General features: G+C 43.3%; 1 protein-coding gene across 4 annotated transcripts in view; it reads right to left on the reverse strand.

The window, feature by feature from the left end:
* Positions 1-9,835: 9,835 nt before the first annotated feature.
* Positions 9,836-27,230, reverse strand: part of PELI1 (pellino E3 ubiquitin protein ligase 1) — a 44,732-nt gene continuing 27,337 nt past the window's right edge. For 2 of the 4 annotated variants that reach the window (XM_054195186.1, XM_054195184.1), the window contains 6 exons: positions 17,033-17,177; positions 15,841-15,970; positions 14,240-14,341; positions 11,619-11,816; positions 11,318-11,506; positions 9,836-10,464 (listed from right to left, as the gene is read on the reverse strand). In XM_054195186.1, the coding sequence (XP_054051161.1) occupies positions 9,898-10,464; positions 11,318-11,506; positions 11,619-11,816; positions 14,240-14,341; positions 15,841-15,970; positions 17,033-17,103 (1,257 nt within the window). In that variant the 5' untranslated portion in view covers positions 17,104-17,177 and the 3' untranslated portion in view covers positions 9,836-9,897. Of the gene's footprint in view, positions 10,465-11,317; positions 11,507-11,618; positions 11,817-14,239; positions 14,342-15,840; positions 15,971-17,032; positions 17,178-19,125; positions 25,460-25,504; positions 25,648-27,230 lie in introns of those variants that run through there. The other 2 variants (XM_054195185.1, XM_054195187.1) reach the window with 2 other exon arrangements.

A 27,230-nucleotide genomic window follows, 5' to 3' on the forward strand; every position in this document is an offset into this window, starting at 1 on the left:
CATGAAAAAGTTGTTTGATGCAATCTGGGAACTCTAACTGGTTTCTTTCCCCCCCTCCCCCTTGAAATAGCAGATAAATTCCGGAGACACTAAGATCTGGTACTCTAAAGAGAGGCAGAACTACAATTTTAGACTACCTCATCCGACATCCCTACTGAGCAAAATAAAGAGAAAGCCGCTCAGAGCTCACACATAAAGGACAATAACACAATGCCAATCAACATAGGCTTTTTGTAAGAAAAACCTCATGTCTGACGAACCTGCTTTCCTCCTTTGAGATAACAAGTTTGGCAGATAAAAAGCAGTCGTAATGGAGTTTTGTAAGACATTTGACTCAGTGTGGAGCGACGTTATGATTAAAAGATTACCACTATCCAAAAAGCCCACGTTAAATGCATTTAGCTGACAGCTCCCTGCTGGAGACCCTGCCACAGACAGGACAGAACAGCCCAGACCTGACGCTGCTTCCCCTCAGGATCTGGGAACAAACCTAAGGTCGTCTCTGGCAGTACGCACATGGGATGTCGGAATCAGCCGGGTGGCAAGCCGGGATGAGGGAAGGCTTTTACAAACCCCTGCTACACAGAATACGTTGGATGCTTTACCATTTTATTGGATGCCAAGAGCAAAGCTGGGTTAAATACCCGCCACCCTGGGGACTCCCGCAGCCACTCTGCTCTGCCCCTGCTGTGTCCCGGGGAAGCCAACCTCCGACATCCCACCCGTACACTTCTGTAGTGGGGATTAGCCCCTAAATTACATTGTTCAGGGCCAGCAGAGCCTGAGCCTCTTGCGTGACACTATTCAACATATTGTTTGCTGCAGAAACATAAATAACAGCCTGCCTTTAGTAACCATTAGCCCATACAGATAAAAATATAACAAAATGCAGACACGCATGGTCTATAAATATACGTATGTTGTTGTGAGGAGCACTAAGCCCAGGCCTCCACAGTATGAAAAATACTCCGCTGTATAAACACTGTGCATTTGGCAATATTGTTTTTTAAGGACAGAGGGGCTGGGGTGTTGTTGGTTTTTTTTCCTTTGGGGCTGGCATGGTCTCTAGTCAAGCTCCCCCTTTTGCAAAGGCACTTGCCCCGGCTCCGGCATTCCCTGCCGGGAGCTGCCAAGGAGGGCGACATGAGCAACTGATTCATCCGACGCCCAAAGGCGCTTGCACACACCTTCTGCTCCTCCTGCTCCACAACAGGCAGAGTGAGATTTCCAAGCGATAAAGAACGACGACGCTGGCAGAAATGCTGAGTAACACTGAAAACACCCGGAGCAATGGTGGAGCTGATGTCTTCGGCATTGCTTACCCTGCCTCTCAGGAAAGCTGCTCTGAATCCACTTTTAATGCGAATAAGTGGAAAAAGCATTAAATAATCTGTGCTCTGTGCTGTTGTGCTGCATTTAAAAGACCTTCTGATTGATTTAGCTCCCCTTTAGAAGAAAAGAAAGCTAATTAAATGAATGGAGGCCCCAGCAGCTTTGCTCTGCAGAGCCTGGGACTGGCTTTACCTGGACGGCCACCATGACCATAGGCTGTGGGGAACAGGCAGCAGATGGGAGAGGTGCCCACATCCCCGTGACCCATCTTGGACAACGTTTCTCCTCCAGCAATGGTGGAGGGTGGCACCACAGGTTCATACTGTGGTGAGACCCATGGACACTGGTGAGGCCCCACCTCGAGTGCTGTGTTCAGTTTTGGGCCCCTCACTACAAGAAAGACATTGAGGTGCTGGAGCGTGTCCAGAGAAGGGCAGTGAAGCTGGTGAGGGGTCTGGAGAACAAGTCTTGTGAGGAGCAGCTGAGGGAGCTGGGGGTGTTCAGCCTGGAGAAAAGGAGGCTGAGGGGAGACCTTCTCGCTCTCTACAGCTACCTGAAAGGAGGCTGTAGCCAGGTGGCGGTCGGTCTCTTCTCCCAAGTAACAGGGGATAGGACAAGAGGAAACTGCATCACGTTGTGCCAAGGGAGGTTTAGACTGGATATTAGGAGAAATTTCTTCACTGAAAGGGTCATCAAGCATTGGAACAGGCTGCCCAGGGAAATGGTTGAATCACCATCCCTGGAGCTGTTTAAAAGACAGGTAGATGTGGTGCTCAAGGACATGGTTTAGTGGTGGTTTTGGCAGTGCTAGGTTAACGGCTGGACTTGATGATCTTCAAGGTCTCTTCCAACCAAAACGATTCTATGACTCTACAACACGTCCCCATTACAGGACAAGTCTCCACCAAAAGGCAAGCTGGGCAGGTGAGACCACGACCTCTCAAACCCACTGCTGTTTGGAGCCTTCCATCCCCTTTAAAGTCCCATTTTAGGTGATTGTTCAGGCAAAATGGAAGTGGGCACATCTGCAACCCAGTTGTACAGAGACTTTTGAAAATGTCAGCCCCTGTGCCAAACTGGAAGCACAAACCAGAGAAAAAAAAAATAAAAAAAAATAAGAGGCCAATAAAAACGGCAGGTTGTCTCTGTGTTGCTCAGGGCTAACAGAACAGATGATGGCATCGCTGGAAGCTGCGTTTGCTTTTAATTGTCCTCGTTCCACTGAATAACTAATTCCCTCCTCCTCCTACACGACAGAAGAAAAAAAAAAAAAGCATGGGTTTTTTGGAAAGGATGAGTTGACTCAATTCTGTTCCTACAGCGCATGACAGCAAGCTGCAGTTTTTAGCTTTGCATCCAGGCAAGTTTAGAGTATCGCTGCATGCATTTGTTCCGTTTCAAGTCTTCTGGGATCAGCTAAAGAAAAATATATTCTTTTGGAGAGAAGAGGACACGGAAGCACTGAAGGCATTGTGTGCATTCAGCTCCTGCATTGCAGCCAACCAAAGGGAATCCCATTTGTAAGGTGGTCCTATTTGTAACTTATTTTGCAGGTATCGGAGTGCTGAGACGTGGGAGGTGCTGGGAACTAGGCGAGATCTGAGCGCCACATCAGGGGAAGAAGCGGATCTCCTCAGCCCAGAGACGAAACGCTCATCCTTTGTGTGGCTGTTTCCCAGGAAAGGCCATCACTCTTCCCTTATCCTTTACCAGCTCACATTTCCAGCATTTCCCAGGAGAGACTGAAGGGAAACCCTATCTAGGCTGAAGAACAGATGACCAAAAAAAACCCCAAACACATTTTGCAGGGCCTGAGTCCAGCCAACATGGTTTGATGCGTTAAAAAAAAAAATAATCACATATTTCAATAGAAATACTTTAAAAAAATCATAACCATGAACTGACTGAGAAACTGTCGGATTAAACAACTGCAGAGGGAGAGTGAATCTGATTTTTCCTTTTTTTTTTTTTTTTAAAGCAGAAGCAAATACTATGGCAAAGACAGTGGGCTATAAATAAGACAACAGGATGATCATGGGAGTTATTAAAGAATACACATAAGGAAGCTTCCCCCCAGCCCCCCACCAAGTGATTTAACTGTGTACTGCGCTTTCACCCACTGTCTGAGAATGTGAGTTATCGTTTCCTACCTACCCTCTCCGCACGGCTTGTGCTTCCCGGGGAATCCTTCGGAGTGTTGTGCCGTGCAAGTGCTGTGGAGGGGAAGCCTTTTAATGAGACCTTTCCACTAGGAAGAGGAAAAACAGACGATCTTGGTGGGAGTTGTAACTCCAAAGGACTCTCCTCTCATCATTTTTCTGAAAGGGAGCAGATCTCCAGTAGCGATCTCAGTATGGAGCTGTTATTACATCCACAGACAGGGTAGAGGAAGGAATTCAGAGCAGGTTAATAATCTACTCCTGCCTCAGAGCTGTTCAGTGACACTAAAATCAGCAAAAGCATCCAAAATAAAACCACCACAATATTGCAGGCGTTGCCGAATTACAAAGGAGTTGCCCCTGTGCCAGCAGGAGAGCGCTTCTCTCGTTGATCCGCAAGGTCACCGGCGCCCACGCAGAGGATGTGAGATGTCTCGACCCCCTGTGTGGTAGCGCTGGGCCCTCGGCAGCAATGGCAGCACCGAGTATTTGCTAGTGCCACCAGCGCCTCCTCACCAGCACAGCCAGGCAAACATCACAGGGCAGAAACCAGGGCGATGGTGGTGCTACCATTCCCTCCTGCCAGCCCCACAAGAGGGGCAGAAGGACAAGGACAGCCAGGCACGCTAGCAGCAAAATCAAGAGTGGCAGGTAAAAGGGGGATGGGCAATGGTTGTTCACTGCCTCTTGTACCACAAGAAATTGGGTACAAAGCAAAGTCATCAGGCAACAAGCTCAAAAGAAACAAGAGGCACTTTATGGTGTGTGGCTGAGCCTTGGGTCTCCTTGCCACAAGGATTTCAGGTGCTAGAAGCCTGTTTGAGCTCAAATGAAGTTACATTAAAGGAAGAAAAATCCAAGGATGCCACCTCTTACTCAGATAGTCTCTGAGGCACAACTTGTATGAGGCATGGGCAGCGTCGTATCTGCTCGTCCTGTTCTTCTTCCTCCCAGGCACACACTTAGATCCACCGCCAGAAACCAAACAGCGGGGTTGGATGGACCTTGCTGTATAAAAGAGCAATTACTCTGGATACAAATGCTTTTCATGCAGGAAGACCTGGAGGACCACCGTCAGCTCTCCTGCTCTACACATCCGACATCAGACTGAGGGTCCACCCGCCTTTTCCACAGCGGGACCTGGCACTGTGCACCCAGTTTGCCATGTCCCTGCTGCTCCGTGTGGCAGTAGACAGGATGCTCACGAGATCCTGGGGAAGGGCTGGAGGCAGGGAGTGGGCAGGGATGGGCCACACTTCGCCTCTGGTTACTCTTCTGCTGCGGCCCAGCCGATGCCGAACCTGATCCCACACAAGCCAGTGCCAGGCAAGGCCAGCTTCTGCAAAGTCACCTGCTTGCTGCAGCTGTGGAAAGGATCATCTCTGCCAGGGCTGGAGGGAATCATAGAATCTTCATGGTTGAAAAGGACCTTTGAGATCATCGAGTCCAACCATACACACACAAAAAAACCCCCTACAATCTCTGCCACTAGAGCATGCCCTGAAGTGCCAAATCTAGACGTTTCTTAAATACCTCTAGGGATGGTGACTCAACCACCTCCCTGGGCAGGCTGTTCCAGTGCCTGACCACTCTTTCAGTAAAGGAATTCTTCCTAATATCTAATCTAAACCTCCCCTGCCGCAGCTTCAGACCATTTCCTCTGGTCCTGTCATTATTCGCTTGGGAGAAGAGGCCAACACCCACCTAAAACCTCCTTTCAGGTAGTTGTAGAGGGCAATGAGGTCTCCCCTCAGCCTCCTCTTCTCCAAACTAAACATGGGAGGAGGAGGATGGACAGCAGCCTGCAGGGGAACCAAGGCAGGAACATAAAAGATTCAGGCACTGGGGCTTATGGCTCATGCTGTCCCCTAACGCTGCACTGATGCCCAGCCTCAGGGGTGTCTGAAGCCACCGGTCCCGCTGCTGCATGCTTTGCGGTCCCACAAGACCGCATTCGGGCTGCCTGCTCTCCCAGGGTCACCTTAGGTTTGAGGGAATAAAAGCACTTTTTGTTCCGCCCTTTAAATCTGTCACCTTTTTGCTTTCAGAAGGGAGACAGAACCAGACGGACAAGAAGCAGCCGGCTGCTTCTTGTGCAACAGCACATTGGTGTTTCCCCGGCGCGTTACCATGGGATACCGCATCCGAAGCCGGTTTGGCACAGCGCTGTTCACTGAGAGCAAAACAGGGTCCTGAGCTCTCGCTGCTGCCCTGGAAGCAGGACCTGGGAAGGGGCAGGCACACTGCTGCCCGCGCAGAGGCCACCGCTCGCCCAAGAACCCCGACACCAGTCACAGGAACCGTCACCGCTCCCGCAGCGATGCTTTCCCAGATCTTTTTCGCAGGATGCACAACAGCCTGCCCTATAGCCACGACAGAGCCTTAGAAGGTGCATTTCCAGGATGATCACAGCCCTTATGTTAAAGCTGAGCGCTACAATTAAAAAAACATGAGTTTTGCCCGTGTTTTTACAGAAAAGGAGCAGGGATTGCACAAGCCAAGACTCAGACCTGGAAATCTGGTCTAATTCAACAGCAACCAGGCCTAATCCAGGCTGAAAGAGCATGCAGGCAGGTACCTGTAGTCATCACGATAGATTTATATTGCAACACTGAAAATGTATTTTTAGAATCAGGGCCGGAGTGTCTCTTCAGAAAGAGATCAAGCATGCCACAGCAGGGTCATTACGGGATTTGCAGAGCACCATGAGATACAGGGGTGACTTCATCACGTCCTAAAACCTTTCAGGATACTAGCCTTATTCTTGGGGGTGTAGAAAGCCAAGGACAGATGGGATTAGAAAACCTCATCCCCAGCCTGCACCACATATCTCGGAGCCGCACCACGCGCCGATGGGACTGCTTGAACCCAAAGGCTGAGTCAGCAAAGGGAACAGGGTACTCCCCGCCGCCTTTCCCAGGGAAAGCCCCCAGCAACCTCCCCATCAACATGCTCCTGCCGTGCTGTGAGTCAACACACTGAGCTGTCCCGCTTCTGCTTTGGGGAAAAAAAAAGAAAAAAAAAAACCACGAAACCCCACCACCAAAATAAAAAAGGGCTTTGTTAGCCAGCTGCTGTGCCAAGCTGCTGCCTTTTACCAGTGTTAAATCCCTGCAATTTCCTACAGCTGAAAAGCAAATTAGCTCATTAAATCACCTGCATGGCACATCAGACAAGGAGCTGCACAGAACACAGCAGCACTGCACAAAGAAATTGCAAAAAGGTACTTGCTGACTTCCAGTTGCACTTCTGCAGATGTTGACAAAACGTCACAGCTCGAAAAGGGCCTACACTTACCTCATTTCCAGATGCATTCCCTCATCTGTTCCATGTACCTGCGGCCATCTCCCAGGGAACAGTCCTGTCCCATCTGCCGGGTGCATCATTGATGCCTCTTTCCATTCAAACAAGCTTTGAAAGCAGGTAGAGGCCACAGGTCTCCTTCAGGGCTGGTTTTTGCAGGTACAAGGGGCTGACTTAGGCTGCACACAAAGCGGAGCTGTCATCGTCTCAAAGCCAGCACAGTGCAACCTCTTGCACTTCTCCCAGCTCCCAAATTCATTCAGAAGCAAAGGCCTTACAGTTCTGAGTGCTTCAGTCAGCTGGATGAGTCAAAGGGATCACTTTACTTCTAATCTGACATTCGTTTTACAGTTCACAAAGCACAAGACCTTCTGTTCAAATTGTTTATTAAAGAACAGAAGCCCACAGTGGGAACTCAAATAGGGAACCACAGTCAAAGCTACTGCTTTTAGTTAGCTTGCATGTTGTATGGAAATTGTTCCTCAAACTATTCAACCGCTGCTATCCTGCTTTTGACAGTGGGATTTCCATGTCTCAGGCATTTGAACACCCATGTTCTGCCCATTTGAAAATGGGATTAACAAGCCCGGCTTGAGTCAAGAAAAGTACACAGTAGGCAGAGAGCACGGGGTCGCCTCCAAAGGGTTATCTTAGCCTAATGCTACCCAGAGGAACAGCCGGTTCTGCTGGGGCTGCATCTTCTTCTGCGGTGTACACTATCGGCTCCACACCAGCATCCAACACGGGGAGAGTACACCGCTTTCCATGCGCCTACCACCATCCCGGTCTCAGTCTGTTTTCACAATCATACTGCTTTGCAGCCAGCATCATGTCTTTTTCTGATTTTTCATATCCCCGTAGTCAACAAGATCAGAACCAGAGAAGACGCATCAATCCGATTTTGTGGAAGATGGAATCAAGAGCTCTTGGCATTTTACAAGAGCCCAGCCATTTAGTTAAAGAGAAGAGATGATTTAACTATGTCTTTTGAACAGGAATCTCGCCTTTGTTAACGTAGGGTTAAATATAAAACACATTGAAAGGTCACATCTGAAAGAAGCCCTTCAAATCCATGACTGGGACAACACGCAAACGCTTTTGAGTTACTTCTTTTTCTGTGATGTTAATCCACAAGTGCAGAACAGACCCCCTGCGTGACAGCAGAATGGCCATCTCCAGCCACCCTCCCCATCCCTCGGGAACAAAGCAACAGACAATCCCAGCATTCCTGTTTTTGAAAAGTGTTTACTCACGTACTTTGAATAAATTAATTTGCAAATAAAAATTAACCTACAGTATAATATAGTTTGAATAAAATGATTAGAACAACTACAATACAGGGGTTCCTTGCTGCATCAGTTCCATTAATTAATGCATATAATCTGGAAAAATGTCAAAATCAGTTATATTTCTATGGCAAGGGAGTAACAGCAGTTACTTGTACATGACAGCTAACTGAACTTATAATACAGGTTTCCTGACACATGCATTTCCTGAGTGAACCAAACAATATATATAATTTCTTTTTAAAAATGGAGAAACAATTGACAATCAAAGTAAATAATTCATGACATCTAAGCAACATAGGTTTCTCTTTAAACCAAGAAAATTTTAGAACGGCTTTGAAAGGAAAAAATTATAGCTATGCTATAAACTATAGAAGTTTGCTACTGTCAATTATACAGTACGGATTTTGAAAAAGAAAAAAAAGGTATGAAGCTGGCCAAAAAAAGCTCAACTCAATCCTAAAAAGGTCAGGTTTGTGTGTTTGCCATGAAGCACAGTGGGTTAGCAGCAAAGCTGGATGTAGTGCACTGGCCTTTTCTGGTGGATACAGAGGGAAAGGAAGGGGAGGGAGGGGAGAGCGGAGAGAAACCGCTAACTAGAGCGCATCTTGCGCAAGCATCCCGCACCGAGCTCTCTGCCTCCAGCCCAGCCCCAGCTCTCCCCTAACAGATCGCCAACCGTGTCAAGTCACAGAAGGGTGCCAGGACACAGACGCCCATCCCGTAGGTACCAGGCTTCAACTTTGTTCTGCGTGTGGCCCAGATGCGCACCGGCACCTCGCAGTGGGGTGAAGGCAAGCCCGTGAAGCCCGCGGTTCCCACGTGTCAGATGAAAGGCAGAGCATCCGACCAAGAAGCCTGACACAAGTTGTGACCACGGCCGATTCACAAATTGCCCCCTGCTCCCCCACATCTGCCTCTCCCCTCAACCTACCCCCCCTGCTAAAACCAGCAAGGAACAAAATGAGCCTCGTCTTTTGGGTTTGTTGATGTTTAGCATTGGGAAAACCCTCACAAATGTCACTAACGCTAAATAAAGAGATGTGTTAGCATGAAGGGAGAAAAAATCCTTAATCTAGACTAAGTTGCATATTCAAAGAGTCTGGTAAATATTCTCCTCGTAACCAGATCTTAAGTACAGTCCTACCAAAAAGACATTTTAAGAAGTCCTTCTTAGCTACCTTTCAACATGGTTAAAGCACACCTTTATGCCATCATAATTTGCATTAGCTTTGTTTAAAAAGCATTTTAACTATTCTAAGAACTCAGTATTTTAGATTAAAAAAGATTTTTCTACCATTTCCATCTCACGTCCTTCTCCATCCAGAACTACTCTACACATCCAATCGCTGGATGTAACACACTATGACCATGCTACTCTCTAAACATTCTACGGATTTTCAATAATAAAGATAAATAGAAAAGAGTTAATATACACGTCATATTTTACAACGTTTGCATCCAAGCTGTAAACTAATGTTCTTTGAACTATTTACCCTCCATATACAAAAAGAATGAAACAACTTTCAAACACTGTAGGCATGTGATTCAAAACCACTGAACGGAAGGCATCGAAGTTCACTCCACACTTCCTTCACCTCTTCAGAAGTAGTTATTAACTAAAAAAAAAAAAAAAGCAGGAGGTTTCCCCCTTCTCCCCCCCTGTTTCTTCCAGACTTTTGTTGTAACAAAAAACCCCCCCAAAATTCTTCATCTTAATGCAAACCAGCAAAGCCCAGAGAATACGAAAAACAGTTGGTTTAAAAATCAGAATCGCTTAGCTTATCAGTTTACTGCAGTCCTCGGTAACACGTGTGTTAGTCAAGAGGTCCTTGGAAAATGAGTCTGATGTAGCCTTGCTCACCAGCCAGCTGATGCGCACAGAACGGACAGGCGGCGTGAAAAGTGTGGGTACCATGAGGAAGAGGAATTTGGGACCAATAAGCAGTTGTCTTTTCTGAGCACACGTGTCCACACGGGCTGAACGCATGAGTTGGAGGTCCTGCATCCACATAAAATCCCGCTTCACATCCAAGCCACAGAGGCACGTAGGGGCCAACAGAGCGGCACATGGGACACTCCCGATCCTTGCCGTCTCTTTCCTCTTTGTTTCCCCAGTTGTGATAGCCATGCACGTGGCCACAGTTCAGATACACCCACGGCTGCTTTTCGTCTACAACATCTTTCCTCTTCATGCTGGGAAATGCCAAGGTGTTAAACCCCACAGGACACTGGGGCCTTGCTGCATTTATTTCCTGCCTGAGCGCCTCCAGGTGCTTGACAGTGGGAGTGCGTGAAAGCCCTTCCGCCGTGCGCCACAGCAGCGTTGCTCCACACAGGTCTATCAGAGAGCCATCTTGGAGCTGGTTCGTTTCGTTCTCAACCTGGTGATGGACAAAGAGAAAGAGACATGTCACCTAAGGTCACCTGGAGAGTAACATAATGCACTTTCATAACACAAATCGGCCTGGAAGACACAGACAAAATGTTTCAAGCAGCTCCTGACTGTCGTATACAAGACAGCCATAGCGTGCCCTGTGTCAGCTTCTCCCTCCTCTTTTTTTTTTTTTAATTAAAAAAAACAACCTTCTTGACAAGTCTTGTTTAGTCCTCCACCACATCTTAGACTGTTTTCTTCAAACACACCTTCACAAACGGCTTTCCTCTCCTCGTCAGCTGTCAGCCTTCCTAGCTAACTGCATCACTTATTTAAGTGTTCATGTAGCATTTCTTTTTGCTAATTGATCCCAAGTCATACCAAAACCAACCCCCTCCTGGAAATGTCATCAATGCTTTGGAAACAAGAGAAAAAAATGCAAAATGCCAAGTGGGAATGGATATCCAGGTATATAGGCATGTGTCAATAAAACTATAATTATTCTATAGAAAAGGAAATGCGTGAAAACCTTAACAGCATGAACTCAATCAGGAAAGTACTCTTTAAAGTGTGCTCATGACTATGACAGTGCAGATGAGCACAGCAGACTGGCAACTCAATGTAGGAGAGCAGTCTAGATCTGCAATTAAATACTAGTTTGCAGATAAACTCTATCAGTTATTCAGGTTGAGCAAGACACCTTCATGCATGGACATGGACACATAAGAAGTCAGCATAGCTAATTACAGAGGTGACTTCTACACGGAATGAGGCAGATTCCAGCCTCTGTTTATGCCCAACCACTTTATGGCTGTACCCATTTTCAACAGGCTGCATAAAACATCGGTCACTACTCTTACCATTTTTCCCCTCTGCTGAGCTGATCTGGTTTCACGGAGGCTGAACACATTCCCACACACAGATATCTCTCTCCACACCCCTGGCTTGGAGTCTTCTGTAAATCCATTACGGGGATGCATTACAAGAACTCCATTTGTGGTTAGTCCATCCATTTGCCCATCTGATGTCTTCCACTTCGCAGCTTTCTCCTAAGAGAAATCACATCAATGAAAACTTTTGATTTGGTTGAAGCAGAGCTATGAATTGGTTTAAAAATAAGCCTGCACTAAACTTGGAGGAACAAAGAAAGAGTTTCCTTACCCCAAGAAAGATGTTTTTTGAGGAGTCAAATCCCGCAGCGTATATTCTTGCTGTAAAAGGAGGGTTACGCTCGCATATGATTCTGCAGGCAAACCTTGATATAGTGCTCTGCACAGACTGCGTATCAGAATTACTCTGACTTCCAGGAACTGTATCTGTCACGACAAAGTCTATAGGACTCTCCGTTGACCGACCAATCTGGAAAGGGATAAAGAAACCCACAAACCCATTTAGAAGTTTGCCTTTGGGTCTAGAAATATTCACAAACTCAAAACATTTAAAAGTGATAAGAAAAAATCATGACATTCCAGTTTGAAGCATTCCCCTCCACCAATCTAAACTGAGGCTTCTAAAGCCTAATCTGAATTGATGAGTTATTCCATCTCCATGAGACCAAAGTTATTCTGAAGGCTGAGTACAGCCAACTGAAGGAAGGGGAAATAAAACGATGTAATTAAGTCAATTCTGAGACAATTTCCCATTGAAGTTCTTCTCATCAGAAAGGTTACACTCAGGTGAGCTGGACCAGCTGCAGCAGTGCCAAAACCAGCAAGGAAACAGTAGTTAGATGTAAGAAAAGTGATATTCAGTCACTTTGCACACCCAGACTACTCTGAATGATGCAGACAAGGTGGAGGTGTAGATATAGGAAAATCAGACTTTGTGAGCTGCCTCCCCAGCTCCACTGGGGCACTGAGAAGCAGCAAATCTGTTAGAAAAGACCAGGTACAAGATGTTTGTGGCAAGGAGGGGTTACATTAACATGCACAGAACACAACAACTGACTACAAACAGATTTTTCTAGTAGCCGTGCCTTCTTTTCTGGATGCATGTAAGAATAAATTTTGCAGTTCCACAAAACTCTAGTAGCTTTGATAGAATTCCACGGGTTTCACTGCTTTTCCAGTCAACTCATCTCATCCTTTTCCTTATAAAGCATGAAAAGAAGTTACATCCTAGAATGGTCTGGGTTGGAAGGGACCTTGAAGACCCCAATCCCCCCTGCCCTGGCCAGGGACACCTCCCACCAGACCAGGTTGCTCAAAGCCCCATCCAGCCTGGCCTTGAACACCTCCAGGGATGGGGCAGCCACAGCTTCTCTGGGCAACCTGGGCCAGTGTCTCATCACCCTCACAGGAAAGAATTTCTTCCTCATATTTAATCTAAACTGAAACGGGGTAGATTTAAAACTGTTCTCCCTTGTCCTATCGCTCCACTCCCTGATCCAGAGTCCCTCCCCAGCTTTCCTGTAGCCCCTTTAGGGACTGGAAGGGGCTCTAAGGTCTCCTCAGAGCCTTCTCTTCTCCAGGCTGAACAGCCCCAACTCTCTCAGCCTGTCCTCACAGCAGAGGTGCTCCAGCCCTCTGAGCATCTTCATAGCCTCCTCTGGACTTGCTCTCCCTCCCAAACATTCACGTAGCCAGGTTTAAAGCCCACTATTACCTTTCACTCACTTCCAGAGGTCTCAACAACCTCTTATAAAATAGCTGGTTATATTAAGATCAATTAACTGCTGGGCAGGAGACCCAACACCCTGAGGTGCATTTTGGTGAAGGCCGGATGAGGAGCTTTCACGAGACTGAAACTGCTTTGTCAGAATATATTTTTCTATTCCTTCTTAGGCAGGATAACGCATCATACACAGGGACTGCCGCTGGCGATTTTAGAGCAGCATACATGCCGCAGCACGCCGGAAGAGAGAACACTTACACAAACAATAGCTTATGCTGCAGTTAGGTCATTACAGCCCTTTTGCTCTGTTGCAGGTACTTGCAGTTGCACAGCAGCTTCCTCCACCACTTACCAACACCTCCTACCTCCTTAGATCCTGCAGTGGCGTCACAGCTAAATGCTGTGACAGCAAAACTCCTTGCCATAAATTAGTGACAACCACCAAATCAATGCAAGATCAGTTCAGGAATCGGAAGGAACAACGCACACAATAAAAAAAATCCCCCAAACAAAACCCTGCCTTTTGAGAAAAAAAACAGGAAACAATTATAAGATATGAGCGCACACCACAGCTGCAAATGTGTTTGGGGTTCCTTCTCATACACACAGGAACTGCAGCAAAGTTGCTCTGAACTGCCAGCACATCAGAATTGGGCCTCCTCTCTCCACACCTCCCAGTGCTTTAGACTTACTTCTGGGTTTGCTTAAAGGAGTTAGGGGGATTTTTCATATTAGTTGTGTCAAAAGCTTTTCTGTATTTTCACACTGTATTTCTTCTACCCTGTCTCCAGCTAGCTGATCCCAAATCCCTTCGTAAATGCTAGAAGCAAAGTTCCAGGTGCTTAAAAAGAACCATGCACTTTATTCTTCATTTTGCAAGAAGGGACTAGGAGACAGGTTACGTGACTTGCAGACCGGCAATCAAAGGCAAAACCATAATCCTGTGTATTAGTCACACAAAACCAGCTTTCACCTCTGACCAAGCCTAAGAGAGATGCACAGATATACATCCTTAGGAACAAACAGAATTAAATGTCTCTGAATAATAAAGCACAGAAAGCAACATATGCAAACTTTTGGGTCTGAAGGAAAAAGCCTGTTGAGAGGATGTCTTATTAGAAACAACCAAAAGTGAGAAGACATTTATATATCATATTGACTTCACATACCTGGAACATATCTGTGTTGCTGTCATGTGTATATTCAACTACCACTGTCTGGGCCCGAGACAAAGTGTAAGATATGCTGTGTTGGTCCTTATTACTTATTGCCTATGGAAAAAATGCCAAATATTATTCAACAAATGAACAATAACTCTGAATGCAGCAGCAAAGCAGAAAATATATATAACCAGGCTCTTGTTCTGCTCAATTAATGCATTAAGGCAGATGGTTGTTAGTGACACACCTGTAGTTAAAATTCACAAAAAAACAGTCCCAGCCATTTAAAAAGCTGCAGGATTGATTCAGCAACAGACCAAACTGGTCCCTTTACCGCTTGCTGCAACAAAATACACGTAACCAAATCATATTATTAGTCATGCTTCGTGTAAAAGCAATGCTGGCCTTGACACAAAAAAAAAAAACCCAAAACAACTGAGTGCAAAGGCTAAAACTGAATGTAACACCTTCATGGCCTTCTCAGCTTGAACTTCTCCAAGAGCAAAGTGAGGACAAAAAAAAAAAAACTTAGGGACTTCACTCTAAAAACAGGATCCCAGTTCACACTAAAATCAGTGATGATTAATAAGATACATAGACAAAAAACATAACAGGCACTGGTGGTGAACAGGGTAAGATGGGAGAAACTCAGCACAGGTTGCAGAAGCTGTATCAAAGTAATCTGGATTTCTAGATTTTCATTCTGCAACTACCTACTAGGAACTGAACAAACACTAAATAGCACTTACTTGAAGACCATAAAGAATTAGCAAAAATAAATGTTCCTTTCACAGATCTCCCAGAGATGTAATTCTATTACAGTAACTTTAGTCAGCAAAATACTTTTGATTTCAGAATACTTTATGCCATACCCTGAATTCAGGAATCAATATTCTTAAGTGTCAAGGTATTCAGGGCGTCAAGCACTTAACACTACTGTATTTGTTCAAGGGCCTGATCTTGTATTTTACGATAATGCCTTAGCTATAATATATTATATATAATAGAATAGCTATAACATATTAGTTTTCACATGAAATACAATTCAACTTCAGGACCTAAGCCCTTCCTTTACTGCTTCTTAATGGGAACTCTGAACTTGATTACAAGCAGTATAAAACGTGTCCTGCAAAACCCACCTGTCCTTGTCCCTGGGGAACTCCTACCCACCGGACAGAGTAGCAAGTGCACACAGAGCTGTGGCAAAGGATCATTTAGAAGTCAGCCCCGTGTGAAGAAAAGTTAGCCTTAAAGTATGAATGAGTGTGAAAACAGGAAGGCTAGAACAGATGTCTGTAGTGAGTTTGGAAGGAAAACAAAACAGAAAGTGTTTTACATGACTAGCCTGTGCCCTGAACATTCATGTTTCAAATATAAACATTTGTCTTTCTGCACACAGCAAGGACTAGGCATCAGATTTGTTCTTGCTGAACGGTTTCTTGCTAACCCTGACAGGTACCAAAAAAACCTTGGATAAATATGAACCATTCTTTTCACAGACAGAATTTCATGCTTTCTACATCATTTCATCTCAGCATAACAGCAGACTTCACTGAACTCTTTAGACAGCCCCAGGAGAAATAAGACTTAACTAGACAAATCCAGCTTACCTTTGCTGCTTGAGGGGTGCAGGCAATATGCACAGTGCTAGGTTTCACCCCATTTGCCTTGGGCCTTTTAAATAAAGCAAACCTACTTTTTCTTCTTCCTCTATCTCCATTTGGGAGAGACCCATTGTACCTATCAAAAAAAAACACAGAAAAAGAACAAAGTCCATCTTCCTGTGTTACTTAGCTTCTCAGGAGATACAGACCCACAGGAATTCCCATTCTAAGCACAAAGTCTTCTTAATTAGTATGGTATTAATAATTACAGATTTCCAATTAATCTATTTAAATCTGAGAATTGATTCACATGATATTGAAATATGCCCACGGAATTACAGCATATACACACACAGCCTGTAGGGCAAGGAATGCTACCCAGATTAACCTCAACACTACTATTGATAAGTGAAAGAGACTCAAGCCCCAAACATGAAAACAACTAAGGTTATACACTTCATGAAACAAGTAAGGTTATACATCTGTAGCTTTATCACTAAGCGATGTGATCACACAGTACATGAAATATTCTAAATACTCACCAACCCTGGTGGAGAGCTAGTATTTTAGAGAGTTTTGGTTGAAATAAAGCCCCATAAGAAACAGATATGCTGTCCTCTGAGACCCCAATTTAACCCATTAGAAAACCCTCAGACCCTCACTTTGATTGTGTCAACATAAATAGGCCAGCCAGCAAACTTGCTTTATTAAAATCTTCTGTTTGCACTTGAATATTATAGAGTCAGCAACCATATTCTTATAAAACTCCTTTCATTTTACTTGGAAGTTTTAGGGAACACCTCCTTCCACATTACCACATTAGTCATCTGTCTGGTCACAACCTGAAACCAATTTGGAAAGCCTTCACAAACTGGCTGCCTCTGTCATGAAACACTTACCTGGGAAGAACACAAGAGTCAAACCAAAACTTGCACCTACTCAGCTGTTTAGAGCTCTACCTCCATACTCACGCTGTCACAAAAAGCTACGCGTACTGCAGTACAGTGCCTCCCTGACATGAGATCAGCTACCAAAGAAAAGCTGATCAGTTGCACACTCATTAGATACACCACAAGAGAGGGAGTTCAAATGAGAGGTTGTGGGACCATCTCCCACAGTAACCTGCATTTTATCTGCTTTAAACGCACCCTGGAATTCTACCTTCATTCCCACTTCCAGCCAAGATACAAACACTTACCCTAATACAATCAGTTCACCATATTTTACTGGTGCTTTTGATGGATGATTTTCTTGATCAGGAGAAAACATGAGCTTAGCTAATGACTTCTTCTCAAATTTCAGGTCTCTGATCAGGAGTTGTGGCACACTTTTTTCATTATTTCCTGCAAAAACAAAGATAAAATTAAGTTAACACAGAAGACTGAAATCCATTTACTACACAAATCTGCACACCAATATGACACAGCAGGTACAATATTTTGTCTTTTCCATATTTTGGTTTTGCCCAGAACAATTTTAAAAACATACATATAAACCCACATCAATTAAGGTTGAATTGCCTGGAAGAACTACCAGGTCACAAAAAAACACAAGTGCATTTTGAAAGATTCCAGTATGGCCTTGATAAAACATCCACAGTTGTTTTCCTTCTAGTTTTAGCTTCCTAGTTTTTAGTATAAATGGTATATAGCTTCATTTAGTATTTTCAGTTCAACTATCAAGAAGTAGAGCCAGATAGGGATTAAATTTAAAGAAAAAAGCCACAAAGCAAGACCCGTCCATTAGCAAGAGAGGTAGAAGTTTTCATGGCAAGTGTCTGATTCAGAGCTTTCCACGAAATTTCTGGATTTGCAGATGGAAGGAAGTTGTACGACAATTTGATATCAGGTCTACCATACAAGTTTGGGGTGTGCAATATGATCTCTCATGTTTAACCAGCAACAGAAGTGATACAAACAGCTGCTTGAAGGAGATTTTTCTGAGGGAATTCCACATAATTCTTTATGAGAACAGTGTCCTAAAGTGCAATTTTTCATTATACTTCTGCTTTGAGGAACAGTTCACACTAGTATTTTTACAGCTTCTCATCAGTAACATTTCCAGACACCTCTGACCTACCCAACCCATCCCTGACCCATCTCCTGTAGAGAAAACCTTCCCAACAGAGCACTCAAAGAATAAAGCTGAAGCTAGCCTGTTTGAGGCTTTCTTTAACAGAGTAAGAATATTCCCTTGGTTCTTCCAAGTAAGTTTTCAAACCAACTCAAAAAACTATTAAGTTTGTTAGTACTGATAGTTAACATTCTGCCTTCTGTTCAAATACTCATCTTGGCCCACATAACATTTCTTATATCCCATCATCAATTTTTATCACAACTACAAAGCTGTATCTCCATTTTCTTCTACCTCAACTAGACCGTAGATATTAGCTGGAAAAACATCATCATGCAGATTTTATCTAGCCCATCTTCTGTACTAACAACAGAGAAGACAATGTAGCAGTGCTTGACACCCTGCTCACATTTGTTCAGAAGCTGATGCAAAGATTCCTTTACTGACCTGATCTCTACCCTCTCCTGGTCTTCTTTGCTCCTTCACAGAGAAGCTTGGCCTTCAACATCTTTTCTCAATCTACCCATTTCTTATTCAGCATGGATATGCTGATCCCCACCTGCAGTTAGCTCACGGTGCTATCTGAAAATTCAGCATGATCATTCATTGCCTTCTTATGTGCTACCCCACATATTTGGGAGGGCTTCACACAAGTACATGCAAAGACATCTTGCTATCCTCCAAACTTGCTGCAATGCCTGCAGAACACAACCAGGAGGCTAAACTAAAACCTTTCTTTTTTCCTTTCATTTCTCGTTACTTTCCAAATCACTTCTCCTTTGCTCTCAAGTCTGGATACTGTGGATTTCATAGTGCTTGGAATAAATTAACTCAAGACTGTCTTTGTGGTTAGTACACGTGTAACATTACAACGGTGTCCTGACCCACTGCTAGATGTGCAAGCACACTGTAATAAACCTGATCTGCGCAAAACTACCATGAAGTGTCTGTGTCCTGTCTACACGACAGTTACACCAATATATTTTTGTTGCATAGCATGCATTTCGTTTAGGCAGCTATCCTGGTTCAAGCCTTATGGTATCCATCATTTATCTGGAGCAGAAAGTGCCATATACTGATCCAATGGTCCCCTTCTGTCACACGGGAATAGCAACAGCAGCACAGGAGAGAGAAAAGCAGTATAGTTTGCTCAGAAGCATTTCTAGATTGCTGACCCACATGTAGCGGTAAGTTAACTGGGATGGTGAGCATACTTACTGTTGTAGGCGGGACCCGAGGTTTTGCCTTTAAAATTCTAAAATTAAGAATTTAAAGAAAACTTATAAAAAAGTGACCTTAAACTATCATGCCAGTAGCCATAACACATCAGAGATTGGCCCATTTGATAAACAGAGCCTCACAACATTAACAGTGTTGGCAATTTTCATGTCTGCTATGGCCATCTGGGGTCTTCCTTCCCTCCTGGCATCACAACCCCTCTTGGAGAACCACACCAGCAATTCTCTGAAGCCACATGCCTTTGAAGACACCACAGGGATGGTTTACTGACATTAATACTATAGCCAGATCTCCTTTCTGTAGTATTTCTACTTAAGTGAGTGTAAGTCTTAAGTATTTATCTCTATATTGATATAAGGATATAAATATACTTTCTATGAAGTATTTCTACTAATCAACTTCAGCATTTCTTGTTTTGCTTTATTTTAAAATCTTCTTGCATTACAGTTGCTTATATATTGTCTTCTAAAAACAGCTCCTAATGTTTTAATCTCCTCCCCAAATGATTAACCTATTTTCTACTTGTATATTGATCTCCTCAGCAGTGTCTCCCCTGCACTTCAGTTTTCCTCACATACAACTCATTTCATCTTCGTCATTGCATTTCACACGCAAGGCTTCACATTTCTTTGCTACAATACATAATGGTTGTCCTTTGAATTGGTGTTTAACAACTCAGAAGAAATACTGCTATGAAGTGTACAGCACCGCCCATTAGGAAATAGCATAGGACTAGTAAATACCATGACAGAGTAAAAAAAAGATTTGAATAGTATCCACCCAACACTATGGTGTTTAAAAATAAAGAGCTAATCCATTCACTTAGAGAAGGTGGGAAAGCAAGCATTAAAAATAACTTTTGCCATTAGCACAAGGAAAAGGTTTGGCATAGCTTCTCTTCTGTTCACCCAAGTGAACGATTTCATGGAAAGCTAAAAAATACATCTCCCAGCCACAGACGCAGCTTCTGAGTCTCATTAAAAGTAATTACACATGAAAAGTGAAAGAAGACTCTGAAGATTTAAGTGAACAAGTGGCCAGTAAGCTCCTCTTTGGAGATAGTTAAGCAGAAGGTATAAGAAGGGCCAACAGTTCCAAGTGACAGACTTCAGCAATGCAAGAAGTTAACTAGAACACCTTAATACAAGGAAAACCATCCAACATTAACACTCAGCTCCGCCCCCTTAATACATTTTTGTTTCACATTTAAAGAAATCCAGCCAAGTTTATTTTGGGACCAGCACATATGATGGAAACCCACTTCTTACTTGACTTAAGGACGGTTCAAGAATTAGCAATCTAAAGCCACCATTAGTAAAACAGTTTGCTCCTACATCTTCAAAGGCATGGCTGGAGTATTTGAACCCAATTTTTTTAAGTGTGTCTCAGAACGTTTATGAGCTGCACACATCACTTTCACAGCTACTAAAAGCCAGCAACTTCAAATCAAGCACACACAAAATTCAGAGACCCTAAAAAAATAATCAGTGCAATGTACATACTACTTCTCACCCAGTATGATCTTCCTGATGCACTGTACCCAAAAAAAGGAAGACTCATTTTGTTCCCAGAAATAACAAAGATTAATTATATTCTTCCAATGAGGTCCTGAAGACTAGTCCAAGCAAAATTTGATGTCTGCAAATAAAACTCAAGTGTTCTCCCACTGGAGAGGAGTCTAACGTGCTGTGGGATAACATCGCTGCTCCTGAAACAGAGCAGGCTTACGGATCATTTAAAGCTGGATAAAGCATTTAAGAACTTACAGGAGGGTGTGCTCTTGAGTTGAGAGGAAGGATCCACTCATTTATATAATGAGCCTTCTCTTGTAGAATAACCTGTCCAGTTTTTATTCCTAGAATACTACAAGAGTCTTCTTAAAAGTGTTAGGAAAGGCTAATTAAATACGTTACAGAGACAACTCGTCCCTGTAGTGCCAGTATACAATTAAGCAACCCACTGCTTGAGGAAAACACAGGCAAGTTAGCTTTTTGCCATGACCATTAATTTTGCAGCAGCATATCTGGCAACTGGTGGAGGAGGCTTCATTGAAGCAGGCTCTGAAAACCCAACCGCTCCAAAACTCCTCCAAGACCCTTCCATGGTGATGGGGAAAAAGTTGTTAATTACAAGATCCCACCCCATTCTACATTCTTCAAAAATCATAGATTTTTGCAAATCAGATTTGCTGGTAGCAGCAAATTTTCACCTCAAGATTTCTGCTTCTGCTACAGGGAAGTGACCAAAACCTGAAAACCCCTACTTGGGCACAGCCCTGTGTTATACAATATAATAATAGATTTTGTGAGTAAAGCAACTTGTACGCAGACAAAACCGTTTCGGAAAGGCATGACTTGATGGAGTAAGAGGCGAGTACAACTATTCACAGTTAGTGGAAAACCACAATGAGTACCAGTTAGTGCCTTTGAGTCTCAAAAATAGGAAACTGGAACAGGAAGAACTCATAAGCAAGTAATGCATTTTTATTCTTAACACTGGTTCCTCTGGAGCCAGGAGGAAGCTTGTGGAAGGTAACTTGCACAATACTGTCATGTGCAACTGTTTCGCGGGACAGGAAAGAGATGACATCTAAACCAAAAAAATATTTAAAATTTGTTTTAGGAACAGAAATCCCACTTTCTTGCAAACCTTCTCATTCCATATTCACTTGAGTCACAGAAGGCAAAGACTGCTATGGCAGAAAGCAAACCAGAGATTTCTGATGACATCTCTGTAGAAGGAAAAGCCGTATCATTGTACTGTCTCCTGTCACGTTCAAACACTACACTCTGAATCTGGAGGCAGATTATTCTCCAGGAAGACTCAAACTGTTCTTAAGAATAGACGAAGAGTTTAAGAGTCTGCCTGGTTTCACTGAACATGTCATTTTCAGTGGGGCACCTAGAGATATAACATATTTTGGTCAGTTTTGAACTATCAGCTTTAGCTTACCAGCCACCCTCAATCATTCGGTTGCCTTTTCTGATCATGAGACTCATACATGTCTAGTCTTTGGTGGCTTCTACAGAAAGTCTTCAGATCGTTTTCGCGCTCAGGCACAGCACCTTGTGAATAAGTTCACTATTTAGCAGACCAAGTGCAGCTTTTGGAATTGCAGCAAGAATAGCAGTACCTTAACAGTTAAAACGAGGCAGGGGGAGGGGAGAACAAAAATTCAATGAGCCCAAGCAGAGATTCATTAAACACTCGACTGCGAGCTAAAAATACTAGAATAAAAGTCTCTTTGTAATAAATTACCATCATTTTCTAAACACAGAGCCAGCATTATAGGCTGCTAGCAACTGTAGCTAGTGCCAGACTAGCCCTTTTCTAAAATACTGCATAAAAACCCACTTTCACAGTATAAAAAGGAGTCCTCTGTCAATGAGTATATTAAAATAAAAATATGCTGATTCAGATGCAAAAAATTGGATATTTTTTCCATTTTTATAATATGATCTTCTTTATATTCTATGTCTACGTATTCTAAGGTCTGGATTTTTTTGGCTTTTAGAAATAAAGCCCAAGACAGCTTGTCTACTGACATTTTTATTTTTATACTATTTCCTATTTGTAGTTCTCCATTTACTACCCTTGCAATTCTCATATCCAGCTCTTCCCTCAGCAATTCCGTGTTAAATCAGGGGGGATATGGACAAAATATAATCCAGCCCTTCTCACAGGTGTGCAGCAACAGGACAAGAGGCAACAAACAAGTTGCAACACAGAAAATCCTGATTAGCTATTAGGGAAAAAAAAAATAATCCAGAGAGCCTGTTGGATCTCCATTATTGGAGATATTCAAACCTCAGCTGCACATGGCCCTGAACAACCTGACCTAAGACAGTCCAGCCCTTTGCACGCCCAGCTTGGAGTAGGGGGATGGGACCAGACAATCTCACAACCTAAATTGTCCTAGGAATACAATTAATTTTAGGAAGCCCAACACAATTTTATCAAGCAACTGAAATATGCACCTTAGATGCGCTTCTGATCTGTTAGACATACGTTATGAGCAATACCATTACCAATGAAACAAAATTTTATCCTTACCCTCCTGAGATTTACATATTACTGTCTATAGCGTTATTTGGATTTTAAACCCCAGTCTGCTCTTCAAAGAAAGAATTCACATTGAATAGTGCAGTTACCTGACAAAACACAAGTAAGACCTAAGTTTGCCAACATCCATTTACACATTTAAGCTCTTTAGGACTGCAGTTTCCAATAGGCAATCTTGCAGCTGCAAGATGAGAAACCAAACTCCTCTGAGCACGTGCATAGTAATTCAGTGCTGCATATTCTCTTCTGTGGTTATGTCTCATCCCTTCAAAGGCAAAATCTTGACTTCCAGATTTAAAAGTCCGGAATATCAAAGTTAAAGTCACTGTGAGAGACAAAGGATCTATGCAGAATACTAGTCTCTCAAGATGAAGCTATTTCCAAGCATGGAAGAAGGAAGAGGCACTAAGTAATGAGAGAAAAGTGAAAAAAAAACCCCAAAGTAATTCCCAGCAGAGTGCCTTCTTGTGTGAATACAAATCCAGGTTGCCAGATTTCACAAACAATATCAAAGATATTACTGCTGATCTACACTGGTGCAAGCAACAAGGAATCAGCTCCCTGCATCACTACGTTTCTGAAAGCTGAGACACAGATTGAGATTCCAACCCAAACTATTTTATGATGCTATAAATGACTTTCTTCTACACAATGGTTACATCACCAGTGGAAAGTTACTCTCCTTTAACTGTTTTTCCTAGCAATCTCTTTGGTAGCTTTTATTAAAATAGTTTTTACTGAAGCAATCACTTGTGTAAAAAGAGCGCGCAGAACAGTATGTGTTTATGAACCCTAGTTTTCACACTTCCTCAGTTTCCAGTTAAAAACAAGCTCACATTTCCTTTACACACATACCTGGAACTTTAAGTTCTGCAGGTTTTAGACTCCACTTTTGAGATTAGCGAGATTCTGTCTACAGCTTGCATCCTTCACTACAGATGCACAGGCAAGGTATAGCGATGCAGCTGTTACGTATTCAAATTGCACTATCACAATCTGATCAGTAGCCCTACTTTACCTTTCCAAGCAAGGATAATTTTCTCCTTTCTAGAAAAGGGAGTTGTTCAGCAGCAAAAAGAAAAAGAAAAAAAAAAAGAATAAGCCTTGGGACTATGGAAAATTAGTGCAGCCTTTTGCTTTTGTATGGCTTATTAATTCTTTCCTTAGTCTATACTGTTTGCCTTTTCTTTTATAACCTCTGAATAAGCTTAGTCATCCAACTATACACACAAGAGTGTCTTATGATATGAAAGCACTGAAAATAAGACAAGGCCAAGCTCTGAAATGAGCAAGTAGTCTCTCCTGCACAGGATACCAAGCATGAAACAATGCAAACAACTATCTGCTGCTATGCCTTGAGAACATCTGTAAATTCTCAATAGAGGAGTTTTTCATTGTCATAAACAGAATGAAAGCATCTTTTTATCACAGACATCTGCCATTAGTAGGCTGGTTATCCTGGAAACAAGTCATGCAAGACTCACAGCACACCAAAAAAAAAAAAAGGCATGTTGCTTGTAGACACTTTCAAAAGAGGCACCAACTTGATATGCAAGAGCAAACCTACTGCTTTGCACCAAGGCTACAGCTAACTTTTTCCAGTCAAAGAAACAGCAGGTTCACTCGGCTTGGCATCCAGGTGTCCTGCTTCAAGTTCTGTTTCAGCCTCAGAGGCGAGTCTGAACAGCTCTCAGCAATTTTAGGGAAGACAGGAACAGCACTGTGAGGACAAGCATCCTTGTTCAATGAACAAGGCAAGTGTTTCAGAACAAGTCTTCTATTTTAGGCACCTATATGAAAATCTGTACTTTATGACAGTGCTCAAAAATAGCATTCCTGTTCAGAAGACAGAAAAAAACCCATCTAAGTGCAGGGGCCTGATTTCAATCAGACCTCCGTGAACTTCAGTCCCGTTATTCTGAACTGCTGTCGATGGGATGAGAATGTGGCCGGGCATATTAAACCTGGAAGATTTATGTAACTGCTAACGATCCACTTTGACAAATTGACAAAAATAAATTCTGAAATATTCCCCTGGAAAAAAATAAAATCATCCAGCATTTTTTTCAGTTACGAAAAGTAACAGCTGATCCTCCCCTGAGGAAACCACGATAGCCTCCTACAGGTTATAAATGATGTAATTCAGACTGTGTGTGGGAAGCTGAAAACATTTGTCTTTTAGCACAAGGTGTCTATTTTAAAGCTGTCACTGCAATATTATCTATAACCTTAATTAGCCGAGAAAGTTCTTCACCAGTTAACCCACTACATTTACATGCAGTCTACACCCCCTTACCACCCATGTCCTCCACGTCAGCTCTCAGATATACCAGTGACGAAGCACACATCCTCGCACGAGGCAAAGCTCCTCCGCTGACCGCCCCTGCAGCACGAGGTTCCAAACGCTGCAGGCTGGACTTGCTCAATCAGCTGAGCCACCTGTGAAAGTTATTCACACGAGCTACTTAAAGAGATTAATTTGCAGCTTTCTACATGAGCTTTTGGCTCTACTTGCACTTTGGCTGTTACTACACACTCTGGATGTTTTATTAAAAGGGGATAGTTTTGATTTCATACTCAGATTATCAAGTGAAGATTATTTATATAACCTGCAATGTATGAAGCCATAAAACAATATGACAGAGGCATGCTAATAGAACATTAAGTGCTCATTAGCCATAGCACTACCTATTTCCATCTTTGGGGAGTCCTTGTGAAAGTACAAGCAGGAAACCAAAAAGCTTTATACAATACTGGTACATGGCAAAAGGACAGTTCTAATACAGAGAACTTTGCAGTCAGGATCTTTTAAAATGATCCTCTTTACTGCCTTCGACAAGTTACACAGTATTACATTAAAAATAAGCAGTCCCAACTTTCACTGCAAGTCGGTGACAGAAGCACATCTTCCATATAAAGATTAGGAATTTATACCAAAACAGAGGCATTTTACTTTAAAAGGGGCCGCAACACAAATAGAGCTTTTTATGCTTTGAGGACTGAGCCCAGGCAGATCTACTGTCTGATACACCTGAACTAGAATACACAGCCAAGGACCCCGCGCTTGCAGAAAATCACAATGACTTCTTGTTCTACAGATCTGAACGTTACCATTTTGCTTTTTATGAGCCTCTGATTCCTGATGAGGTGCTTTATGTACCAAAGTATCTGCCAAATAGGTGTTTGTATTACACTAAAGCCTTTTCACATAGCATACTATATCATCTTGCAAAAATAGGAGTTACAAGTACATTTAAAGCCTTCTTTTGGTTTAGACAACACAAATAGTTAATGGCTGTATGAGACGTTCTCCTTGGTATGATTTTGTTAGGTAACAGTGACAGTTTCAAGGCATCTTTGCTCTGCACCCTGTAAATGAGAAGTGACTGGCACTTCTTACAAACAAGAAGCATTTATTATACTATGCACTTTGAATGTCTCTTCCGATTTTAGGTGGAAGGGCAGCCCACAGAAACACCGCCTGTTCTCAGGTTTCCTTCCGACCACATCACTGAACTATCTTTCAACTTCTCACTGAAAAACACTGCAATGAGGAGGCTTTTAGAAAAGAGACTGAAAACAATACAACACTAGAAGGGAAATGAGATGGCATGCAGAGCACTTACCGGTATCTTTTTGTCCTTTCAGTATTTCTACGCAGTAGAGAAGGAAAAAAAAACCCACCCCACTCTTTCAAGCTTGTTTAAAACCAGCCGAAATCCAACAACTCCTTTAAACCCCCAGCAACTGCCAGACTAGACTGAGTGCCTCTGCTCCGTGTGCTTTTACTTAAGCTGTGGGTAGCTCCTTCTGACTAAAGAGGGGCTGGCTCTGCCTTGCGTCAGCTAGGTAAACACCACCACGCCACACACCATTGGCTGGAGGCAGAGCCCGCATCCCGCTCGCCCCTCCATAAATCCATCCATCTCCCACCCCAAAAAGGAAAAAAGGAAGCAGAGGGTGTGTTGAGAAGGATCCTGCTGCCCAATTCCCCAGCAGCTCTGTGGATGAGGTTCTTGGAG

Source organism: Rissa tridactyla, chromosome 3 (assembly GCF_028500815.1).
Source record: "Rissa tridactyla isolate bRisTri1 chromosome 3, bRisTri1.patW.cur.20221130, whole genome shotgun sequence".
In the NCBI taxonomy this organism is placed as follows: Eukaryota; Metazoa; Chordata; class Aves; order Charadriiformes; family Laridae; genus Rissa; species Rissa tridactyla.